The 25,207-nt window shown below is 39.7% G+C and overlaps 1 protein-coding gene across 1 annotated transcript in view; it reads right to left on the bottom strand.

The window, feature by feature from the left end:
* Window positions 1-25,207, bottom strand: part of GTDC1 (glycosyltransferase like domain containing 1) — a 382,423-nt gene that overhangs the window by 62,873 nt on the left and 294,343 nt on the right. The window contains exon 11 of the mRNA XM_019925526.3: window positions 155-487. Within this exon, the coding sequence (XP_019781085.1) occupies window positions 155-487 (333 nt within the window). The remainder of the gene's footprint in view (window positions 1-154; window positions 488-25,207) is intronic.

Here is a 25,207-nt window from a genome sequence, read left to right as displayed (position 1 = left end):
AGTAGTGCCACCCTGGCATCACACTGGTAGCACTGCCACATTAAAATGATCTTTTTCCAAAGCTATAGGGACAACAAATTACTAAGTCGATCATCAGAATATATTTTCTATTACCAGTTCGACAACGTACTAAATTGGTATGTCTTACACTTACCACCTGTGAGGCCAGACAATATGCAATGGTCTTTGTTGATCATCAGCTCCAGCCCAAATGTTACACGGATTTTGTTTATGTTCCCCATGATGAGTGCTTGAATTATCTGATGAGCTGAATGTTTTCAAGTATGACTCCTGCCTTACTGAGCCACCCAGGTTTTCTTGTTGTGCAGCATCACAGGATCCAGACTCTGAATCAACATTCTTCAATAAATTCTCAGAACCTCTCTGCTCCTGTTGGAAAGGAAGGGCCATGGATGGAGCAACACCGCCATTTCCTTTAAGGCTGGGTATCTTCTGTAAGTGCGCTGCTTTGTGCCTGGGCATGAATCTGTTACAAAAAGAAAATGCAGTATACGTTTAGTGAAAATACTATTTAAAATTTGCTCTTTACCTTTCTGTAAGCACATGATGATGATGTATAAAAACTGAGAAAAAAAAAAAACTAAAGATATAACAAAAATTCTAGGAAGAGCACAAAAAGCAGTAGTCACCAAGAGAAAGTTCAAAAGTTTGAAATTAGACCAGATTGTCTTTGGTTTCCAAAGAGTTTCTGTGGCTATAAAAATCTGCACTGCACATACCATAAAAAATCAGGGTAGAGCGATGGTTTAGCGTTTTCTTTACTTGTCTTTCTGGAGTTCTATGTTTTCCAGTCATGACATGGCCCAGTGTTTATTTTCAAAACATACTTTTGCTCATTAACCTACAAAAATGCTTGAAACTTCCTGAATTAACACTGGGTATTTCTCCTCACATGACTGTTCTGTATTCCTGGGCACTTGTACACGTTTTTATTAAGTTGACTTTGCTAATATTTCTTTTTTTTAAAAAAAATTTATTTATTTTTATTTTTGGCTGTGTTGGGTCTTCGTTGCTGTGCATGGGCTTTCTCTAGTTGCAGCGAGCGGGGGCTACTCTTCGTTGTGGTGTGCAGGCTTCTCATTGTCGTGGCTTCTCTTGTTGCAGAGCACAGGCTCTAGGCACACGGGCTTCAGTAGTTGTGGCACATGGACTCAGCAGTTGTGGCTTGTGGGCTCTAGAGTGCAGGCTCAGTAGTTGTGGCACACGGGCTTAGTTGCTCCGCGGCATGTGGGATCTTCCCGGGCCAGGGTTTGAACCCGTGTCCCTTGCATCGGTAGGCAGATTCTTAACCACTGTGCCACGAGGGAAGCCCAACTATTAGGTCAGCAGCTAATCCAAAACCACATCTGTTGGACTTCGTCTTCTTATTGGCTCCCAAATGGTCTAAGGTTTTATAAGGATCACATAGCTTGGTCCCTTGCTAATATTTCTTGAAGTATCTTTTTATATTTTTTTCATTACCATCTCACCCCTTTCTTCCCATAATGCTTTGTCATAGAGTTCGATATCTGCTACTTGTCGATAGAAGCAAACACATAAAATGCAACCAAGGAATTCACCAAGTACTAGGGAGCAAACCAGTAGACAGAGTGGGAGACAGACTTGAGAACAACAAAGGAACCTGTGGCGGAACACAGTATATCAAGAATGGACATTCTAACTTTTAAAACTGAGAACTAGAGATTAATTCTGACTTGGGGATAAGTAAAGGCTAAAAGAGGGTTTTATTTGACTGATTCTGAAAGGCAGAGAGGGGGAAGTTTTGAATGGAGGGAACAGTGTGATCAAAGGAAAAGGGTGTGAAAGAGCATGAACTCTTCAGGGAATAAGATGCACGGCAGAGTCTGAGTCCCGGGATCTGAGGTATAGAGAGGCAGTCTGGGGCCGGACAACAAGGGTGTTCTCAGAGGCCCTGAGCCCCATGCAGAGACTCGGCCCCTTACCTGGATTGTGGAGTATGTGAAGAAATGGAGAGTACATGCATTTAAGAGGTAGGTGAGGAAGAAGAACCACAGAACCAAAGAAAGCAATGAGGAACATTTGGAAGAGCTGAAAGGGAATCTGAGAGTAATATCACACTATTGAGGTAAATTAAGAGCTCCTAAAGCACGGGTAGGAAAAAGAACCAAGAGCTCTTAAAACTGTTAAAAAAAAAAAAAAGGGTGTGAAACATTGCAGAGGTGTTACAGCAGCAGAAAGGACAGGGCGATTTTGGCCTCGTTATACCGTAGATCACTGGCTACTGCCAGGGCGGTTCGTGTGGGGTGAGGGCAGAGAGAAACCAGACACTGGTTAGGGAGAGAGGGGGACAAAGAGAAGAAAGGAGAAGGCAAGGTCAAGTTTTCTTTAATGGGGTGCATGTCCACAGGGGTGCTCGCTTGGGGATACTTGCTAGGGAAGGGAGCAGGATCCTGAGGAAACAGAAGAGTCTTAGAAAATGGAAGTAGAGGGGCTTCCCTGGTGGTGCAGTGGTTGAGAGTCCGCCTGCCGATGCAGGGGACATGGGTTCGTGCCACGGTCCGGGAGGATCCCACATGCCGCGGAGCAGCTGGGCGCGTGAGCCATGGCTGCTGAGCCTGCGCGTCTGGAGCCCGTGCTCCGCAACGGGAGAGGCCACAACAGTGAGAGGCCCGCGTACCGCAAAAAAACACCCAACAAAATGGAAGTAGAAAAACATCATAAGGTGTGATAATGGCAGGATGCTTGCTGCAGGGGAAGTAGGGCCTTATTCAAGAGAACACACACCGTGCTTCCTTACAAAGCTGAGAGGGAAGAAGAAGAGAGAGACGGAATTGAAAAGAACCGTTTCAGGTGGCAGGTGCGGAATCCAGTGCGTCCCCAAAGCCTTGGACGAGGCCATGTATTTCAAGCGAGGTGAGGAGAGATGGTGCTCAAGAAGTGACTTGAGTCAGAAGGTCGCCGTGGAGAGGGGGATGGGCGATCGCTAGTTCCGAACCAACGGGCAGGTGAACAAGGCTAAGCAACAGTGTGGGTTCTGCTGCGAACTGGAAATCCAGTCTGGCTGTAGTATGCTATGTACATTCTAGAAGCAAAAGGCGTGATGTGGGGGGCTCTGTGCTTGTTTCGTGAGGCCTTTTGAGAAAAATCACCTTACTGTATAAGCCACCTCCCCCCACACCCGTGCCCTGTCATAAGTGGATGAAGTAGATATTGCATATGGACAGATAAAACACGAAGAATGGGGCTAGCCTCCTTGGTATGCCCTTATAAAGTAATACATTAATTCTTGATTTAAAATGTAAAAAGAAGGGAAAAGGATCTGAAAAAGAATATATATATATATGAAATACTAAAAAAAACTGAGTCACTTTGCTGTACACCTGAAACTAACACAGCATTGTAAATCCATTATACTTCCATTTAAAAAACGAACATTGAATTTAATATCTCTCTTTAGATTATTAGGTTAAGGAAATTTATTGAATTATAATGAATGCTGTACTAAAAATGTTTCTTCTCATCCACAGACCTTTAAAAACTCAGTGGTCACAACCTCAGTCTTATTAGAACTGCTCTAATAAAAAATTAGAGAGTTTATTTTTTAAAAACTGGAAAGAAACTTGGGCATATACAGATTAGAGTTTCAGATCTCACAGGTCCAAAATCATGAAGGGAGGTAACCAACTTTCTTCCTGAAATAAATTCAAAATATTGAGGAGATTCTAAGGAACTAAAAATCAATAGGAAAGTTCCCATCGATCACCACTAAAAGAAAAAACATGACTATGACAATATCCTCAACTTCTCCTAAACAAATGGAACAAATGGTAAGAGAAGGAACATCTGTACATATGTGGAAATCAACAATAGCGCAAGCGAAGTAACCTATTTGTTTATGTCAGATAAAGAACACCAAGGCAAGCTTAAAAAGGATTTTAACAGAATTACAAACTTGGTGCACGAAGGATTCACACACACACACACACACACACACACAAATCAATGGACATTGAAACAACATATCTTCATTTTAGAAAACAGTATCATGACCCATCTTGCTCATAAAATCCCTTTATATTGGCCAGCATGTGAGCAAAATTGCAAATTAAAAGAGATGGGAGATTGGCTAAAGGTTTGTAAGCAACGGGAACTGGTCACTGACAAGGAATCTAGCTGTGGACAAGGTGCTAGGCCTGCTTTTTTGCAATACATTTCCTAAATGTTCTCAAGGATGAACAGAATCCCACCTTAACCCAGGTTGCGGATGACTGACTAGATAGGTGGTGGTGAATAAGGACATGGGAAGATGCAGAATATCAATATGGACAGAAACCCAAAACTCAGCTTATTAATATTATGAAATTGACAAAATAAAATAAACCTGAAAGCAGTAGGACATGTGGAAAAGACTATGTAGATTTCCTGGAGTTTGACAAGATGAGTCTGGGCTGATTGGACCAGCAAACTAACTGATGCTGCTTGGTTATGGAATGTGATGTACAGGACAGGGAGAGACCAAGCCTGTGGGAGCAGAATACTGTGCAAATGTTGATTTCATCTGAGGCACCTGATAACTATATATGTTTGAAAATTAGAGAGTTCTAAGAAAAGCAATAATAATGATTAAGGCAATGGAAGAATTGATTTATGAGGACAGATTAAAGGAGCTAAATATGAATAGCCTGGTTAAGTGACAACTAGAGGGGTACATAATAGGAATCTCCAAGGAAAGAGAATAATTATTTAGCCAGGTACAAGGGGGTATAACTAGGAGTAATGAGATAAAATTAAGAATGGGAAAATTTAAGCTGAATTTCCAGAAAAACTCCCTGACGGTGTAATTTATTAGCTCATGGAATAAATTCCCTATGGAAATGCTATAGCTAGGGAAACTTAATAATAGAACTGGACAAAATACCAAAAATAATATAGATGATAATCCAGTACTTGAAAGAAGGTGGTTACGTGCTATGCTTTCCTTGTTTACAATATCTTCTCATATTTTTCTCTAATAGTCTTTTATATAGAGTGATTGTTACCCAAAGAAGTATTTAGGCAATTAGCTAAATCTAAAAGGAAATACGTCCTTTAGGTGAGGGAAGCTAAAATTACTTCAGTTTTCATATATTCTGCAGTAATAATTTTTTACTACTTTGTTTCAGCAGAGCTGATCTTGAAGTAAGCTGGACAAATGTATTACTATTTCTAAAAAACAAAATAAAACAAAACGATCCTCAACTACCATCCCACACAGTCTACTCTGATTCTCTGTGTGTGACATGAAACCCATATTTTCATAGACATGTTTTATATAAACTATTTATTGCCATAATAGAAATCAAAAAACTTTATTCCAGCTTTTCTAAATGTAGCTCTATGGTCAATTACTTCACATCAATACCAAGATCAAATAGACATATACTAACAAGCAGTTTGCTTAATAATAGTCACCACACTAATTAACCCATCCAGAACATTCTTAATCAGATGCTATTTGAAATGTACAGTGAAGAGAAGGCTGGCAATAAACGGTTCTATGCTAAAAAAGCAAATAATACCTTACTGATGGGGTGATACTGGCTTTTTTATAGAACCGGACAGAATGTTCACACTATCCTGGTGTGAACTCAGTGAAGTAACTATGCAAATAGGCACATGACCGAACACCTCCTTCCTCCTCCCCAACTTCAACTCTGGGAGAGGTGCTAATGAGAAGAGGAAAGGTACAGAGGTAAGGAGTGAAGGAGAGAAAAGAAAGAATACCAGTGAGCTGCCTTCTAGAGCACATGGCAGCCTTGCCGTTTAACCATCCCCTCAATTTTTCTTAAAGAAATGCTACTACCCACCTTACTCACAGAATGTCCTTCCTGTTTCTGAATCTCTCAGAAGCCCTATTCAAACATGTTTTCACTCTTAGAAAGATTCTGGTTACTGCAGTCGTTTCCAATCTGTTATCAGCCTTGGGACCCCACTCCCAACTTTTTTCCAACCAATAGCCAATCTTTGAAACAAAAGTAGAACCTTCCCTCTGCCTCCTCTCCTTCTTTCCCACCTCTGTCCCCCAGGGTGGGTCCAGAGGCATTGCCACAAAACCCCAGTACTATGTTGAGGGATGTTTAAAGACACAGCTGGAATAAGTACTTTCCAGACCTAAATCTGATTGCTTCCCTGCACTACCCACATCCAAACACACAAACGTAGAGCTGGACCTGTAGGAATGGCCAAATGCCTTATTTGGATTAGTCCGAAAATACCAGATTTGGGCGGAGCTTAAACCGATGCTAAGATTGAGGGTAAGCAAAGGAAATGCTCTAGGCTCCTTAGCTGATTTCTGCTGAAGTTGAGGAGCCAGCATATGTTTAGCTGACCAACAGAGGTAGTCAGGAGGAAGGTGATAAGATAAAGCAAGTCACATCGACTTAGGACATTGAGACTGATTCATGTGTTGTTGAAGAGAATGCTGTGGCTAAAATGTATGTCATGTGGAATACGTTGCCTACAAACATCTTTTTGAGAGATTTCAATGAAAAGTACTTAATATGGTAAGTTCAACCTATAGAATCTCATAAATAAGTACCCACAGATAAGAGTCCTCAGGACATGATTAAGTCATGCTTCTCAAAGCAGATCTGGAAGATAGCGTGTGAAAAAAAGTGATGCAAATGAGTGGATGATTAAGGAGACAGAGAGAGGGCATAATTCATCAACGATTATTTCAAATATGAGCCAATGAGAAAAGAGGAGAGTCTTAGCAACTGGAATATGGAAACTGGCCTCCCTGTGGGGCAGGCACGGAGAGAGGGGGCTGAGGGAGCTCAGTGTGTGCACATGTAGCTCAGGTGTCGGGGAGGGAGAACAGTACGGCCATCCCTTCAGGCTGAAGTCTCACAGGGTGTGTTCTGTTTATCACGAAACAGAACGTGTAGGTATTGCCCTAGAGAAGCTTTTGTGGTGTAGGTATTGCCCTAGAGAAGGTTTTGTGAGAGATCAAGTTTTGGAAATGCTGGGTTAAAGTTAAACATTTCTTCACAGCAGAACTTCCCAAAGCACGTGCCAGTATGTTCAGTAAATATGTTCATTCATTCATTCTTTTGTTCATTCAATAAATATTTATTTAATACCTATTGTGTGATAGAGACATTGTGTTTATTGTTTCCCAAACTTAGCACTTAATGAAACAAGGACCAATCCCCCGAAGTCCTCACCACCCCCCCCCCACACACGCATACACACAAAGAGGCACCTTAAGAATTAATATTCGACAAAGGATACCCTGGGAAATACTACTTTAGACCCTAGGAGGTGCACAGCCTGAGTCAAAAAGCATGGGCAACCAGATAGGTGATGGCATATTTTATATAGTAGGGATGGCAGAGGAGTGGGAAAATGCATTCCCTCTCCAAATGATGAAACTCAGCCCAAAAGGCCATTCACCAAGGCCACACATCAGTAGAGAAAAGGAAGTCTGAAGATATCAGGGAAACCTGTGAAAAAAGTAACAGAAAAAAATACAGTTCAAGGCTAATATGGATGACAGCAGAAAAAAATATCATTCGATTTTATCACAGCAATTTCTGTGGATTCTGGGACAGAAACCATGTTGAGAGTTGAAGAGAAGGGAAATAGGAATCAAAGATAGATAATTTTTCCAAAACCAACTGGGAAGACGCATCCAGGCAGTTCAGTGATCTAAGTTCTTGGGTGATTTATAACAAAAACTATTCACTGTTTCCAAACAATGTGTTGGAAATTAATTACAAAATTAACATTTTTAGAATTTTAGCCACATAAGCAAATATCAAAGATAATCAAAAAATCATGTTGCCCACATGTATCCAATATATCACTTATATGGTAAGCAGATTTATATAAACCTATAAAGTATAAAAGTAAAGATCTTAATCTAGCATTCTCATGTGCACGCATACACCCCCTATACTTCTTGCCACATTGTCTTCACTAAATAAAGGAATCACAAACAAGGAAGTCTATCATAATTAAAACTGGATGTCTGAAGACCACAACGTTGAACAGAAAGACAGACTTATGCTTGGTGGTTGGCTGTAGGGATGGCTGCTCCTCTTTACTGGAGATGGCTATGGGCTAATATTCAAAAAATAGATGGCACATGTCTACGAAGGCTGTTTCAACAAGAAACTCTGGCAGAACATTATTTGAACAAATTTGAATCACAGATGAGTCAATCACCATCCACATGCACATAGCACAAATGCTCTGGGGGAACAGCCATCCAACAACACCGCGGCTGTTGAGGCCATGTCATTGAAATGCTCGAGTTTCGTGCCTGAACCAAATTTCAACTCCCATGGTGCAAATTTTCAAAGCCAACATGCAACATTGACAGCAGTCCGAGAGAGGATACTGAGCAAGGGTGTCTTGCTTTGACTACGAAGAATCTGTTTTGTGACAAGATAGGAAAACAGGATCCATAGAAACTAGCCTCAGTTAAAATTAACAAGCAAATCCTACTTGTTAGCCTGAGAAAGGCATGCTGAAACTGAAAGCATATTTATGGCTATCAGACTGGCCTCATTATCCATGTATGGTCCCAGGGATGACACACTTAGTCAAGACAGCATCTTCTCTTGAAGGCTGCCAAAGAGAGAAGCTTCAGCTTCCTCTCTTCTGTTTAAGGTCCATCATTTTCTGATGTCTGTCCTTTAAATAGCTGGGATATATGACTGTCATAAGGAAAAGATGGTTCTGTTCCCATGAGTCTGTTTATTTATATTTTTTTCCACCAGCATTTCTAAGAATCATTTCTGAAAATCTAACACTCTCCATATACCTTATTTATACCATTTATTTACAATACATGGCTTCTTCTGGCAACACAGTTTATGTAATTAGTATTATTTAACTTAAATAATTATGCCTCAATTCCTCATTCTCTTTTTAAAAAAATGTTTATTGGCGTATAGTTGATTTACAATGTTGTATTAGTTTCAGGTGTACAGTACAGTGAATCAGTTACACATAAACATATACCCACTCTTTTATTAGATCCTTTTCCCATATAGGTCATAACAGAGTATTGAGTAGAGTTCCCTGTGCTATACAGTAGGCCCTTATTCGTTATCTCTTTTGTATATAGTAGGGTGTATATGTCAATCTCTCTTAATTCCAAAGTGTTTTAGATTGTACACACTGCTAATTTAACCGCCTACTAGTATGAGCAGTTTGTCTTATGCAATTTTATAAAATCCCTTGATGATATACTGCTCCCATACAGAAAACTTAAGGTCCTTAACAATGTATGAGACTAGGAAAATCTACCTTGCATGTTGCCACAGCCCATGTTTATCAAACCCAGAGCCATCCTTGTGAACAGATGCATGCACACTTCTCATGATTCGCATTCCTCCCCCGAAAAGAGGTAAGCACCACAAAACCCTCTATTTTACACAAAGTTTACTGTAGTAATTGAACACAGTCAGCAAAGTTGCAGCGTAAACTGCAAACAGTGAATCTTTATCTTCCTACCTCCCCTGTAAGCACTCCCCACCAACTGGTTGTTAATTCCCTAAGAGCTTTATGCTCCTTCCCAGTGGCCCAGGGCCCCCATCCCTGCCACACTCACCACCATGCATCCCCTTGCATCTACCTTGAATCATGCCCTGTTCTTCCCTGTTGGCCTTGTTGGAAACTAATCTTAAATTCCCACAATGTACTAGTCATCTTCCATGCTCAATATGTGCCACTTTTCAAAAGCACAATACCTTAATTCAAGGAAACTAATCACAAATGGGATAATTGCACAGTAAGCCTATGAGATTCTTTTGGGAGGACAGGTGGAGAGAAATCTCTGTGAAGCACCTTAAAGTAAGTCCACTCAGGCAATGGGCATGTTGAAGAGGGGAGAACCCAGGCTGTAGTATTGGTACCCAGTATTGCATCGGTACTTCCTGTATTTGTGAATTTATTCAAATCACTTAATTTCTCTGAACCTCAGTTTTCTGATCTATGAAATGGGATAATATCTGTTTTTCCAAATTTCTTGAGAGGATTAAAAGAGAGTTGGTAATGATGTGTAGATGAGCTGAGGAAATCAAAGTAAACTTCCCATTTCCTTGCTTCTTTATGTAACATCCACACTTATGGAGTTATTTCTAAGGCCATCTTGGGTAACACTGGATTTCCTAGTTTGTAAATGCGTCACTGTCTTGACTCAGTCAACAAATATTCATTCAACAAATATCTAAGCTCCTTCTACGAGCAAGAGGTTGTGTCTTTTTTTTTTTTTTTTTTTGCGGTACACGGGCCTCTCACTGCTGTGGCCTCTCCGTTGCAGAGCACAGGCTCCGGATGCACAGGCTCAGAGGCTATGGCTCACGGGCCCAGCCGCTCCGCGGCATGTGGGATCTTCCCAGACCAGGGCACGAACCCGTGTCTGCTGCATCGGCAGGCGGACTCTCAACCACTGCACCACCAGGGAAGCCCAAGGTTGTGTCTATTTTTACAAAAATGTTAGAGCATATGTAGTGACATTTCATACGTACTTATTTTGGTCTCTTACCCCCAGAAATCGTAAGCTATCCATATTACCTTTAAACTAAACTGTATTTACTGATTCCATTACTACAATGATCTAACTTTTCCATTTAAACTTAATAATTTGCTCATCATTTGTTTCATTAATAACTCAGAAGTTTTAAAAGCTTCTATTCATTCACCCCGCTTAATTTAACAATAGTATACAGAAATGAAAAAAGTTCCCAAATGTGAATCTGAAGTAATTTCTTTCAAGCAAGAGGAAGTGGCTGTTTCATGTGTACATAGACTCAGCAAGCTGCTCGGTATGGATTTACCTCGTTAGCAAGTAAATGTTCACATTACTCTGGGAATCCCATATCTTCTACAGCATCAGTAAAGCACTGAAGGAAACTCTAAAATGATCTCTAATCACATGTCCTATTCCACAATTTTTTTTGGAAGGCATTATTTGGAGGTTGAAAGCAAGATAGTAAAATGTGCTGGTATTGAAGAAAGGATCACTTTCTTCTTTCCAAACAAAAATAGGAATTCCCTTAGGGCAGTGTTTCCAATTGGAGAGTATCCTTTAGAGCATGGTATCATTTTATGGGTGCTATGGGCTGAATTGTGTTCCCTCCAAATTCATATGTTGAAGTCCTAACCCTGAATGTGACTATGTCTGGAGATAGGGTCTTTAGGAGGTAAGTAGGGTTAAATGAGGTCATAAGGATTGGTCCATAATCCAATAGGACTGTGGTCTTACAGGAAGAGGAAGAGATCTCTCTTCCTCTCTCTCTCTTTCTTCCCCCTTTCCTCCCACGGCCACATGTGAGGACACAGCCAGAAGGCAGCCAGCTGCAAGTCAGGAAGAGAGCTCTCCTCAGAATTGACTATACTAGCACCCTGATCTCAGACTTTCAGCCTCCAGAATGGTAAATTCCTGTTGTTTAAACCACCCAGTCTATGGTATTTTGTTATGGCAGCCTGAGATGACGAATACAACTGGATACTGTTGTGGAAAAGAGGGGAAAGAATCAATACCATGATGGGTGAAATTTCCTGAACAGGGTATCAGGAAAATGATAGAGTGGAAGGTACCATATCTATGTTGACAGACAGTGACAACAAGAGAATATTGTACAAGACGAGAGAGCTAGCCATCAAAACTGATAAGAGAATTTGGGGGATGAAATGGAGAAAATATGAATTGTGAAACAAAAATGTTCCTTTTTTAACTAAAAATAAAAAGAATAGAGAACTGAGTTTAGGAAAGAATTTTTCTTAAAAATTTGTTCGGTTGTGACATTTAATCTTTTGAAACCTGGATTTCTTCATATGTTCAATGAGAATGAGACCAGTCCCCTAGACTTCCAATGGAAGTAGGAGGATCAAACTTCTAATCAAATCTACTGATTACCTTATAATTATTAAGAGGCAAAAAGGCACACTGGGTCAAGCAGGGCTCTAGGTATATTGTATTGTTTTAAATTCTGGGCTCTGCCACTTATTAGCTAACCTGGGGAAAGAGTTTTTTCTCTAATTATCAGTTACCCCATCTGTAAAATGGAGCTAATAATAATGCTGCCTTGCAGAGTTATGTTTTCCATGTTGCTTGGCACATAGTAAGAGCTCAGGAAATACTATTATTTTTTATTTTTGATAATAATGGAGAAGGTCAACATTATGCTCTCATGGTTACTAAAGAGATAATCAACATTCTAAAAACTCCAGTCTCTGACTCCACTGGCCCTCTCATAGTTAAGCTACTTTATAAATCAGAGACCCCTGCCTTTTTTTAAGATGTGTTTTTCTTGTTAACTCTCACAAGTTACACTTTAGCCATCCATTTAAGGCAGGCATTTTAATGTTACCTTACTTTCATTTGTATACTAATCAAAGATTTGTTCTCTGTCTAGAGGCACATTAATTACAAAAAGGCTCAATGTTATAAATCAAACAAATATATTCCTCCCTTTCTATTATTTGTTTCCTGTGGTGCTTTTTTCTACCTTACGCTTTTCCTTGTCTTTCCTTTTATTCCTTCATTTTTCTAACTGAGAGGTTCCATCTTCTCCCTTCTTAAAGCTGTATAAACCAGAAAAGTAAAACCAGGAAATTTAAAACATCAGTTTTCAGGTCTCTGAAGCATGAACAGATGGGCATCAAAAATCCAGTCTTTTATTTTTTTCCTTTTTCGTTTTCCTACCCACAACCTGAATAAATCAAAATTACCAGCAAATCCAACTTCCAGCACAAACCCCCTTTTTTTCCCAATGCTACAGCATTAAGTATTGATTCACTTCAAGTTCTGGTTCTACGCTGTCTAATTTTTAAGCCACAGAAACTGTCTTTATTCCAAACTAATATTTTAAGATACAACTTTGTTAACTTTACATTTGAAATAAAGCCTTTAAATGTACAAAGTGAGTGTACAAGCACTTCCACTTTCTTCAGGTTTTCTATACTTTCTAGTATTTCTAAGTTTGGAAGAGATGGGTAAAGTGCTGGGCTATTACTAGAATATAACCAAGGCTTGAAGGTAAAGAAAGACTTACATACTCAGTGAAAATACTGAGTGAAAAAGGTCAGAGAGAAAAACATTTATTCACCGTTCAACCCAAATTGGAATGCCTATTATGTGCCAGGCGAATAGCCAAGATGCCCTCACGAAACACCCAATGGGGTAGGTGCTCCAATCAGGGGAGAATTAGGTATTATGATTATGAGAACCCAGGCCTGGGGAGGGGGGCTAATGTCAAGAAAGGCTCTCCAGAGAAGGTGCTCTTTCGGCTGAGACCTCAATGATGATTAGAAGGTAGCCAGGTGTGAATGTGAGAGGTGGACTGTGTTAAGAACAACAGCATGTGCAAAGGACCTGGTGAGAAAACATGGTTCAGGGGTAAAAGCAAAATATGGCCAGAGCACTGAGTGAGTGTGGATAGCAATGAAGGTAAGGGAGGGGGAGGTCAAAAATGAGGCTCGAGAAATAACCAGGGGGAGGACTTTCTGCCCTTAATAATATAAGTAAGAGGTTTATAGCCATTTGAGGAATTTCTAATCAGATTGGGTCTGAATAAAAATGCTGCGTGCGGTATGAAGAACAGACTGGGGAAAACATGGAAGAGTAAACATCAATTTGAAATCCCTCTGCCTTTTGAAGCTCTACTGAAATAATGGTATGGGAATTTTTATAAGGCATGGACTCTCAGGGACAACAAGAATAATTGAGTAAGATGACAACAGAAAAGAAATGTCAACTGGATTTCAAGAGATGGAAAGCAAATGGATGAGTGGTGTTGGAGCAGAGAGAAGGAGGCAGAATGCTTCTGTAAGTGTAGGTGATTCTGCTTGTGTACGTGGTGTTAGCAAAGAGACAGCAGCTCATTTGCTCCAGAGGAACTCCGGAAGGCTCAGGAACTGGACACACCAAGTGCCTGTGGAGGTGCAATTGCAGAGCAGAGCTGAAAACAGAACTGGTAGCAAATCTATAGAAAGTAAACACAAGCCCTCTGGTAACCTCCTCAAGCCCAGGCAGCCAAGCAGCTACCGTCCTTCTCCCCTGACCTCCCTCCTCAGCAGCAGAAAGGCTTCCTCACTGGATGATCTGGACCACAGAGACCAGGCAAGGCTAAAGGCAAGGGTGAGGGAAATTAAATGAAAGGATGTCTATTTATTAATGTTGCTTCTCCAGCACCCCTCCTCCATCTGGCTCCCAGACAGCTGGAGATTTTCCTTCCAGGACATTATAGGAACCTTTCTCTGGAAACTAACTGGGCTTGACCTAGCAACGCTGACATGTGGAGATGCCACAATGAAACAAATGAATTCCTATGAGAAAGGTCACTGGTCAACAAGCCCTGTCTCTGAAATTCTAATCATCTTTTAAGGTCTCACCTCAAATATGAATGGAGAGACAATCACCAGCAGATATTTGAGGAAAATTTTAACATCAAGTTAATACGATGAATCAAACAAATACAAAAGGGGAACTTAGAGGAAACTGAGACAACATGGAGAGTAGAAGAAAACTTAAAAAATAATCCTATGATATCCATAGTGATAAAATAAGCTTTTGCATTCATGATGGGAGAAACAGGATGTGATTAGAAAGGAAATTCAAGAACAAGAAAGAATGCTTACATATAAAAATATCATAACTGAAAAAAAATCAATAGAAGAGTTAGAAGATAAAGTTGAGAAAATCTTACAGAAAGCAAAATAAAAACAAAGAAGAAAATAGGAAAAGAGATAACAAAATAAGGTCAATCTAAGGTTCAGTAATGACTAATAGGAGTTGAAGAACATAATATTGAGAAAATCATGGGTGAGAAAATCAAAGAAAAAATATAAGAAAATTCTTTGTAGTGAAGGAAATATATACCCAGCATAAGAAAAGAACAAAAATCCAGTTATGGAATTTCAGAAGACAGGAGTTTCAGAAGACAGGAGTAAAAAAGAAAATCTAATACCTTTTGGGAGAGTGAACACGACGAGTCACAGGCAAGTTATCAGAAATAGAAATCAGACTTCTCAACAGGAAGTTCAAAAAGTAGAAAACAATGGAGCATTACCTCAAACTTCTGAGAAAAATGAGTTCCAATGAGAGCTCAAAACTCAGTCAAGTATTAAGTAAATGTGAGGAAGGACAAAGCCATTTTCAGACAAGCAAGGTCTTAAGAAATTTTAGCTCCCTACATTTCTTGAGGAGATACCGGTGGATGTACCCCACTAAAATGATAAAGTAAAAAAAGAGAAAGATGTGGGATCCAGGAAATAGTTGACTCAAGGTCCAGAGAGCAACATAAAATGAACAGGAGCAGGAGAATCTAGGCCTCCAGGATGGAGATGTCCAAGGAAAAAAATGGAAATGATAGATTTCCTGATGTGTCTGACCATATTAAAAAGATGAGTTAGTGATGGTGGCAGAGCTAGGAATGGGTTTGTGATAGTGACACAGAAACCAAGCAAATAAAGCTAAAGCAATATTTACCTCCAGGAAAAAATGAAGAGTTGTTCAGGGAAGGAAATCTTATCATAGAAAACAATGATGCTCAGCAGGGAACAGTTTCACATAGCAATAATGCCATAAACACAGAGTATTTAATTAACCAAAAATTGAGATACAGCTATATTGGAAGGCTAGGGAGAGGGAAAAATATGTGAGTGACTGCATGTGCCTGCTCATACAGTAAGAGGGCTAACTAACTCACCATTTCTACTGTAGGAAGTCAACAGATAATATCTCATATTTAAAAAAATCAAGAAATAGCAAGATAAACAAAAGTTTTGTTAAGTGGTAGCTGGGACAGGGGGGCAGTTTGGGGTGGGATGAACTGGGTAAAGGAATTTTGCTTTGTCTTACAGATCCTTTTTGCACCTTCTGATCTTTTAAAACCAAATATATGCATTACCTTGCGAATCCATGACTTAATTAATAATCTCTAGAAATTTCTTACCCAAATCTCTTTGACTATTGCTTCTAGCATTTTCTCTAATTTTCCTTCTGAAACTTCTATTAGACATATGTTGAATTCTTATCTTTTTATTCCTTAAGATCTAGCTTCTAGGTCACTAATTCTCTCTTTACACATGTCTAATACTTACACTCAGTGGTTAATTTCAATGAATGTATAAAATTTCTACTTAGTTCTTCTCAAAATATGCACTAAGATTTTACAGTGTCTTTTATTTCTCATACTTGCAATTTATTCTTTATGCTATTAACTGTTGTAAAAACCTACTTTATTTTCTCTATCCAGAAGTTCTAGTATCTGAACTTATTAAGGGTCTAATCCTACAGTAAGTTGTACGAGCCAGTTTATCACTTGCTACGCTAGGATGGATATTCAACAGGAAACACCAGAAAGCTACAGGCTCCCCAAAATGAAGCAATGGAGAAAGGTTTGTACCCAAGTTTTACTCTTCCTTTAAAAAAACTCACCATTTTTCTAAATTCTAATATGTTTCCTTCGGCAGTCAGCAGGTATTTATAGAGCACCCACTCAAACTCAAAATTCTGCTGTTATAGGAAAAAGAATTAGAAGAAAAATCAGACATTTTAACATATGGTTGGATTTCCCTCTTCTAAGCTTTTTAAAGAAATAGTATGTTGGTTGTTTAAAGACCACAACAATCCATGGTCATCTTTCAGGACATGCTGAACATTATTTTGAGGTTTAACATTATTGGCAGAAGAGTTTTCTACTTTCCACCTTGAAATATCCTTTTTTGAACAGTGGGCATATATTTGCAGTAGAGACTCATCCATTCACAGTTTGTGCTAACATTATTGTGAATCATAACCACAGAGATGTACAAACATCTCCTTAAATACTAAAGTGGATATAAATGGAAGTGGTATACCTTTAAGGACATAATAAATGTCCTAGAAAAAGTAACTATGCAGTGAAATTCTCATATAAAACAAAAAAATTCTTATAATCTTAAAAATGTAATTATTCTATAATTTAGCTGTACTGAGAGTCTGCATCTTATTGGCCTGGGCTATTTTAGAGTACTGCATATCTTACCTGAATTGTCAATACATGCCCTACTTTATACCCATTTAACACTTCAATAATATATGCCAGGGCATAACTGAGTTCTAAGTTATTCTAGAACTGCATGTTATTTTGGGAGTACAGATAGCAAATGGCCAGATGGCCCTACAGTAAACTGCCGAAGGCCATTTCAAACTAATCCATGTGTAGATGTACTCCAACAGAGAATTATGGACAGCAACCAGTGAGATACCGAAGTTCTACTACAATATTATCTTTGTTAAGCCAGAAATAACATTCCGATTTTATAGAACTGGAGTTAAAACAAACATTATTCTTTACTTTCCTGTAGTAAATAAACGAGCAAAATCAACTCTATTGCCTCGCAGGCTTACGGTAGATGCTCAATATAGACTTGCTGAATGAATGAATGCCTTGGTACAAGGAAGTGGAATAGGTTATGTATACGCTATTCTATGCTTTTCTGGGTCCTGACTGTTTCTGTATACTGACGTGTGGTTTGGGAGTTTGCATATGTTTTATTTAGGTAGTTTGTATATACAAAGTAGAAAGAGGTAAGGCTGTCTGAAGGGTAATTATTTCTTGATGGAAGAATATAAAAAGTATAAACAGCTCAGCTGTCGCTTAAGCAAACTCAGCTCTTCATTCCTGACCTACAATGCAAATAGTATACAAAATAAGGTTTCATTAAACAGTGACTGTCACGTCAACAGGAAGGAGAATGAAGACCTGCTATGCAGGATTATTAGATATATTGAATTTGTTGTCACCAAGATCAACAAAATCCTGCTTCTAAAGACTACACACTGTGACATAGAAATAACTTTGCAATACAGAACACTCCTTTGATTTTTTTCCATTTTATTGTAATGGGGTTATACCTCTAGAAGAAATGAATGTCAATTTATTGACGGCTTGGGCCACTATTTAAAAAGTAATATACAGGACGTCCCTGGTGGTGCAGTGGGGATTTCCCTGGTGGCGCAGTGGTTAAGAATCCACCTGATAATGCAGGGGACACGGACTCGAGCCCTGGTCTGGGAAGATCCCACATGCTGCAGAGCAACTAAGCCCGTGCGCCACAACTACTGAGCCTGCGCTCTAGAGCCCGCGAGCCACAACTACTGAAGCCCGGGCGCCCTAGAGCCCGTGCTCTGCAACAAGAGAAGCCACGACAATGAGAAGCCCGCGCACCGCAACGAAGAGTAGCCCCCTCTCACCGCAACTAGAGAAAGCCCGTGCGCAGCAACGAAGACCCAACGCAGCCAAAAATAAATATATTAATTAATTAAAAAAATAAAAAGTAATGTACTAATCAAAAAACATCTGTGATAACTCACAATCCATTCTGAAAAAAAAATTAGAAACTTTCTATCACATGATATCTCCACAGCACAACTCTACAGCGTACGGCGTGGAGTGTGACTTTTCCTAACACCTTGGCATTTCAGCTGAGGTCCTAACGCCGAGGACTAATACCTACAAATGCTAAACAGAGGTGCTGCCACATTTCTGCAGGACTTGCTAAAGGTAGAAATATTGGCCCCGTACTCTTCTCGATCACTGTCTAACAGCCTAAGTAAGAGGAGATTCACAGTAGTAGGTGTGCTCCATGAAAACCTCTCATAGATACTGGGGTTGGTTGGCAGAAGGGGAGGCCGGCACCTCTTTCCCCAAAGTGAATGACTGCCAAGCTGCCAGAACCCAAAAGCCTACCTCCTCTTGCCCCTAAAACAGAGTTCTTGGGAGAACCTAATGCATATGCTCCCCCCATCCCCCGCCCCCACCAAATATGGGACATAGATCCTGATGAGAGTCAGGACTTCGAGATTTTGAAGGTAGGAGGCTGTCAGAAGTTGTCCACATGGCAGGGCAAGAAGAAAGGGCAGCAGTGAAAGCAGCCTCCAGTTTGTACCATTTGGAAGGGAAACGGTACCTAATTTTGTTTTCCCCTGTGGTCCCAGTGGAGGGGAGTCATGTGCCATATTGAAAGGACTACGCTCAGGAAGGCTGCCTTCAGGGCAAGGAACATACTCCTGGGGTCAGAGCGGAGAGAAGGAAGTGATTAGAGAGGGTTTCCTGTACAACAGGGAACACCTGTGGGTGAGATCTCCCCAGGAGTGTCTCAAAAGAACACATCTACGTGCCACACAAAAGTGGTGGCATCTGGCTACTGCCTGACAGAAGGCATTTGACACTCCAAAGAGACCCTCAAACTGCAGCAGCTATGTAAGAAGACTTCCTGTCTTTTTTTTTTTTTTTTTTTTGCGGTACGCGAGGCCTCTCACTGTTGTGGCCTCTCCCGTTGCGGAGCACAGGCTCCGGACGCGCAGGCTCAGCGGCCATGGCTCACGGGCCCAGCCGCTCCGCGGCATGTGGGATCTTCCCAGACCGGGGCACGAACCCGTGTCCCCTGCATCGGCAGGTGGACCCTCAACCACTGCGCCACCAGGGAAGCCCAGCCTTCCTCTCTTTTCCTCCAGTCCCTCCTCCCAGTCCAGACCCTGATGCAGGAGCTTAAAGGGGAGGGTAGGAGGCATGAAAGGAAGTGTATTTAATTGGCTTATTAGACTCGATACTCATAATGAGGGAACAGCGTTATGTCCTCTTCTGCCACTGCCTTCAAACACATCCTCACATCTCCTACTTCTTCCTGTTGGTAACAACTTCGGCAGATACCTTGGCTTTCTGGCTTGTGATTATTATCTTCTGGTACTGTTTGCATTTTTTTTTCTCCCTCCCATGCTATAATCTAGGAATAGGAAAGGCCTTTTTAAACATGGCACTAAAGGTAGAAATCACAAAAGTATAGATTCGTTTGTGCAAAACTAAATACTTTAATATAACAAAAGCTTCATAAATTCAATTGAAAAGCAAGTGAAAGGAATATCTGACACATATGCAACTCATAGAAATCAATGCAGCTAGCTGTCCAGCAATCCCACGTTAAATTAGCTCTGCTATTGTGTGACCTGTTAGCTGTGTGACTTTGGGCGATTCACTTAGTATCTCTGAGCTTCAGTTTCCTCATCTATGAAAGGAGATTAATACCATTACCTTTATCAGTGGGTTCTAGGGAGGATTAAATAATCTGATTGATGTAAAGCACTTAGCACAGTGTCAGACAAATAGTATGTATTCAAAGAAACGTCAGCTTTGTAGCCTCATGACCATCATCAAATCTCCAAGTGGCAAGTTACAGGTAGTAAAAATTAATTTATAAGCGTTCTTCCTCTCTTGTTTTTGCCTGTATCGCCATAGTTTTCCACATTGAGCATCTGTTACTTTGGTAGGAAAAATACACAAACTATTTCAGTTAAAAAATGAGAATAAAGGCATTTGTGAGTCTCTGCCAACTTTACAAAGTAGAGAAAGCTACGTGTTTCTCACTCGGGCTACAGTGGATCATCCTGGCTAGTTTGTTACATGTAATGTCACTCAGAGTTATCGAATAGGCAAAATGGTTCTCTTCCAACATAGGCAAGAACCATCTGGTCATTCAGTGACAGAAATAAATATCTGAACACGAATTATACTTCCACTGGTCAGTATATACACACACAAGACATGTGAGAGGCATAAAAGCTTTCAAAAACATTCACAAGAATAGAATGAAACATTTTGTATCACGGCTTTATGCCATGTTGTCACGTCAGGTTGTACTTGTTTATCACATCACTTCATTTACTCTAGTAAAAAATTACTCCCAGGACTCAGTTTCCTTTACTGGCATTCCCATTCATTCTGGGCACAATTTTATAAAAATGAGGCGAATGGAAAGATACTGATGTCATTGTAAGATGAAGCAAAACCACATGAGAGGCCCTGGCTCTGGTGCTCATTTAGGTCCCATCGAAGTAAGAGGGAAGAAGTTCTGGGATGTATGTGTCACAGTATTGGAAATGGCTGCCCTCCACAAACAAGCCCAATTTACAAGAGAAGAACATATAAGGTAGAAGGGGGTTTCAATTTTTAAACTACATTACAAAGCACACATTTGCTTCTAAACTTTAAAGCAGTGCTGCATCGCATTTGGATAGAGTTATAGCATTGCTTTAAACACACACGCACACCCAGACACACATACACCATGGAGGTAATCCAGTTCCTCCTGCAGCACAGATGTGCACAAGAATGCTCTAAGTGATTAAGATAGGGCTTTAAAGTTAGTTAATTAGAAACATATCTCTTTCTGTGATCAACATTGATACTAGCTCTGAGTTCTGATTGGTGGAAATGTAAGTTTAAATTTAGATTTAAAATTTAAAATGCATGGATAACCCTTGGACCTGCTTTTGTGGTGAACTGTCTTAGAATGAGGGCCTTTAATATCTAAATGCCTTCCATCAAGGCTAACTGTTTAAAAAAGAGAATTCTGCTCATCTGATATTATTAAACTGAGCTTCTCATAAATAGCATGTTTTTTTTTTTCTTGGAAGGAAGGATAGCAAAAGTCAGGAGTGTAATATTTTAAATCCTATCTTGACAGAAAGAAATTGCTATCATTGTAAAAAAACCCACATCACTCTACTCTGATTATTGGGATGACCCTTCTTAAAAAAAGCCATAGGGTCACTGAGAGAATAAAATACAATAATCAATGGTAAAAGGTTCAGCTTAGTGCTTGGCACTAGTAGTTGCTTAATAAAGTTTCCGTTTTGCAGAAATGAAGGTAATTGCTAGAGAAAGGGAACCTAGAGAGTTACAATAAATATGTGTTTATTTTTAAGTTCAAGTTTTATTTTCTACCAGGCTTAAATATCAACCTCTGAATGTCCGGGTTATACTGGAAAAAACATTTCTGCAACTGGAAATTTTAATGTTACAGTTGCATGGAAAGTCCCAAAGGTCAAATGAAGCTGCTTCCCATTTGCCTCACATCCCCTGACCCAAGCCACATGCACAGAGGACACAGGTCACTCCCAGTCTCCTGGGGCCATATTGACCAGAACGTGTCCCCATGGATTAGCAGAGCAATCCAACTTCCCCAGTTTACTAAAGAATCCATCAGCTTAGGTCATCTTCTAACAAACATGTGTTACTCTTCTAGTGGAAAACAATATGGATGTTCTCATTGAAAGAGATACACTTGATCATTTCTGCCTGCTAGTATTAAAGAAGCTGCTGGTGTTGATGGCACAGGCACTTAGATGAAAAACTATAGACCTTCCAAATTCTTTTATTTATATATTGTGCACAATTCCAGAGAGGGTGATAACAATGCCAATTAAATTCTCCTCTCACTGAAGTATCATATATGTCCTAGAACAGGGCTGAGAGTGGGGTAGGGTGTGTGTGTTAAACTTCTTCAGTAGGAGGGGGAGTTTAGCAAGGCACCTTTAGAAGCAAATTGTCTCCGCCTCAAATTTCTGGGTCATCACCTAATAGGTAAGTAACCCATGGTCAATAAAATAACCTAATTGAGCCATTGGCTTTTCACTTATTAAATGGGAACAAGCTCCTACAGTTGTCTTAAGGATCAGATGAAATGGTATATGTGCAACTGATGTATAGTAGAGACTATTTATACCAATAAATCCATTTTGCTCTCAGATGACAGGCTCTAGAAAGAAACCATACCTGCTTAGCCTGACAAGCTAGCTGCTGATGTTCTGGGTGTCATTATTAGAGCAAATCTCCCAGAAAAGTTCTAGAACTGGTTGATGAATTCAGATATTTCCTTACATTTATTTTTATATCTGTTTTAAATAGCTCCCATTGAGTTCCACACTTTGCACGCGTGGCTATCAATGGCATTAGTGGTCTAAAAACGTCCCAGGCACCTGAATAGTGAGAAGGGCAAACTATTATGACAAAAACAACCTGCCATCCCTTGTCACCTCATCTGATTTTTCCATTATTTCTGATTGATGCAGCTGCACAAAGCACTCAAAGAAAACCACGAGATACAGGAAAAAGATGTTGAGGAATACATTTCAAGCTGGGTGTTAAGTGCAGATATGAGAAACTTGTTATTAAAAACACAGAAGCAAAGCTCAGGGAGGTGGGAGGAATGAACAGGAAAGAATCCCATATCTAGACACTAATATCCAAGGTTTCACTCTTAAGAATGTTTTCCCTTCTTCCACTTCCTCTTAGTCAAAATATTAAGTAGTCATAAGTTATACTCAAATACTGAATAGTTTGCCAATAGGCAAGCAGATATTAACTTCCTATTGTGTTAATGTCCATGACTTACTAAGGGCTATTTTTGCCATACCTCACAGAAAGTAAAAGAAAAATGTTGGAAACATTGTTCCTTTGGACATAATTTGTGGTGATTCTTTTTATTTTTCTTTAATGGTAGGTTACATAGGTAAACTACAAAAGCAACTACATATTATTGTGGGATAATATTCTGAATATTCTCTGTAAAAGTATAATACATGCATTAGTTTTTCAAAACCACAGTTAGGATTATCAAGGATTATGAGAATGAACTGGGTTGAAAAGCTGTCTAGAGTAGACTTTGGAGTGGGTTCACAGAAATAGGTATCCTATACAACAATAAAATCCACCATGATGCCTTTTCTAGAGAACTTATCTACAACTAGCAAAACTTGACAGGACAATTTCTTTTAAGTGTAAATCATGGGAAAGAGTCTGAATAATTTGCAAGACAAAAATAATGTGTCACACATCTCCAAATCACCAATTATTAACCTGGTGGCCCTGAATGGGCTTCAGGGAGTCCTTGAACGCCCTGTAATTATATGGAAGATTGTGTGTGTGTATGTGTAGTTATTTACATTTTTCTAAGGAAAGAGCCCATAAATTTCATCTGACTTCTAAAAGGATTTATGACACCCCCATAAGGTTGAGAAGAATTTATTCATTCCATAAATATATTTTATATGACTACTCTTCGTTAGGCACTATGCTAAGCTTGGGAGCACATAGAAGACACAGTGCTTGACCTCTGCATTTTAGAGTCTAGCAGGTGATTTGAATATGGGAGGTGGGATGGAATCATTAATCTTAAAACCCCACTAATTACCCTTCTCTCCTAATCCAACCCCAACCCATCTAATCTTCTCCAGATCTCACAACCTCCTTGAGACAAAGTCTCCTTTATATAATGCATAGTTTTTTAAATTGAAGAGTAGTTGCTTTACAATATTATATTAGTTTCAGGTGTATAGCATAGTGCTTGAATATTTTTTACAGATTACACTCCATTAAAAATTATTATAGGGTTTCCCTGGTGGTGCAGTGGTTGAGAGTCCGCCTGCTGATGCGGGGGACATGGGTTCGTGACCCGGTCCGGGAGGATCCCACGTGCCGCAGAGCGGCGGGGCCCGTGAGCCATGGCCGCTGAGCCTGCGCGTCCGGAGCCTGTGCTCCGCAACGGGAGAGGCCACAACAGTGAGAGGCCCGCGTACCGCAAAAAAAAAATAAATAAATAAATAAATTATAATAACTATAATTCCCTGTGCTGTACAATATATCCTTGTTGTTTACCTATTTTATACATAGTAGTTTGTGTTTCTTAATCCCTTACCCCTATCTTGCCCCTCCCTGCATTGGTATAACATTTATTTGTAGACTTTTTTTGATGACAGTCATTCTGACAGGTGTGAGGTGATATCTGGTTGTTTTGATCTGCATTTCTCTAATAATCAGCAATGTTGAGCATCTTTTCATGTGTCCGTTGGCCATCTGTATTCAGTCTTGGTGTGTTGTATGTTTCTAGAAATTTGTCCATTTCTTCTTGGTTGTCCAATTTGTTGGCATGTAACTGTTCAGAGTATTCTTTTTCATTTCTTATTTTGTTTATTTGGGTTCTCTCTCTTTTCTTCTTGGTGAGCCTGGCTAAAGGTTTATCAAATTTGTTTATCTTTTCAAAAAACCAGCTCTTGGTTTCATTGATCTTTTCTATTGTGTTTTTGGTCTCTATTTTAGTTATTTGCTCTCTGATCTTTATTATTTCCTTTCTTCTATTGACTTTGGGCTTTGCTCTTTTCTTTAGTAGTAGGCTAGTGTTCCTTTCTTTTCTAGTTTTTGTGTATCTATTGTAGGTTTTTTCTGTGGTTATCATAGGGTTCTTATATGTTGACCTATAATTATATCTACTTGTTTTAAACTGGTAGTCATTTAAGTTCATATACATTCTAAAAGATCTACATTTTTTACTCCCTTTTTCCGCACTGTGCTCTTGATGTCACATTTTACATTTTCATGTTTATCCCTTAACTGTTTATTGTAGTTAT

Source organism: Tursiops truncatus, chromosome 7 (assembly GCF_011762595.2).
Source record: "Tursiops truncatus isolate mTurTru1 chromosome 7, mTurTru1.mat.Y, whole genome shotgun sequence".
Classification (NCBI taxonomy): Eukaryota; Metazoa; Chordata; class Mammalia; order Artiodactyla; family Delphinidae; genus Tursiops; species Tursiops truncatus.
This window is presented reverse-complemented; position numbering and strand designations above follow the sequence as displayed.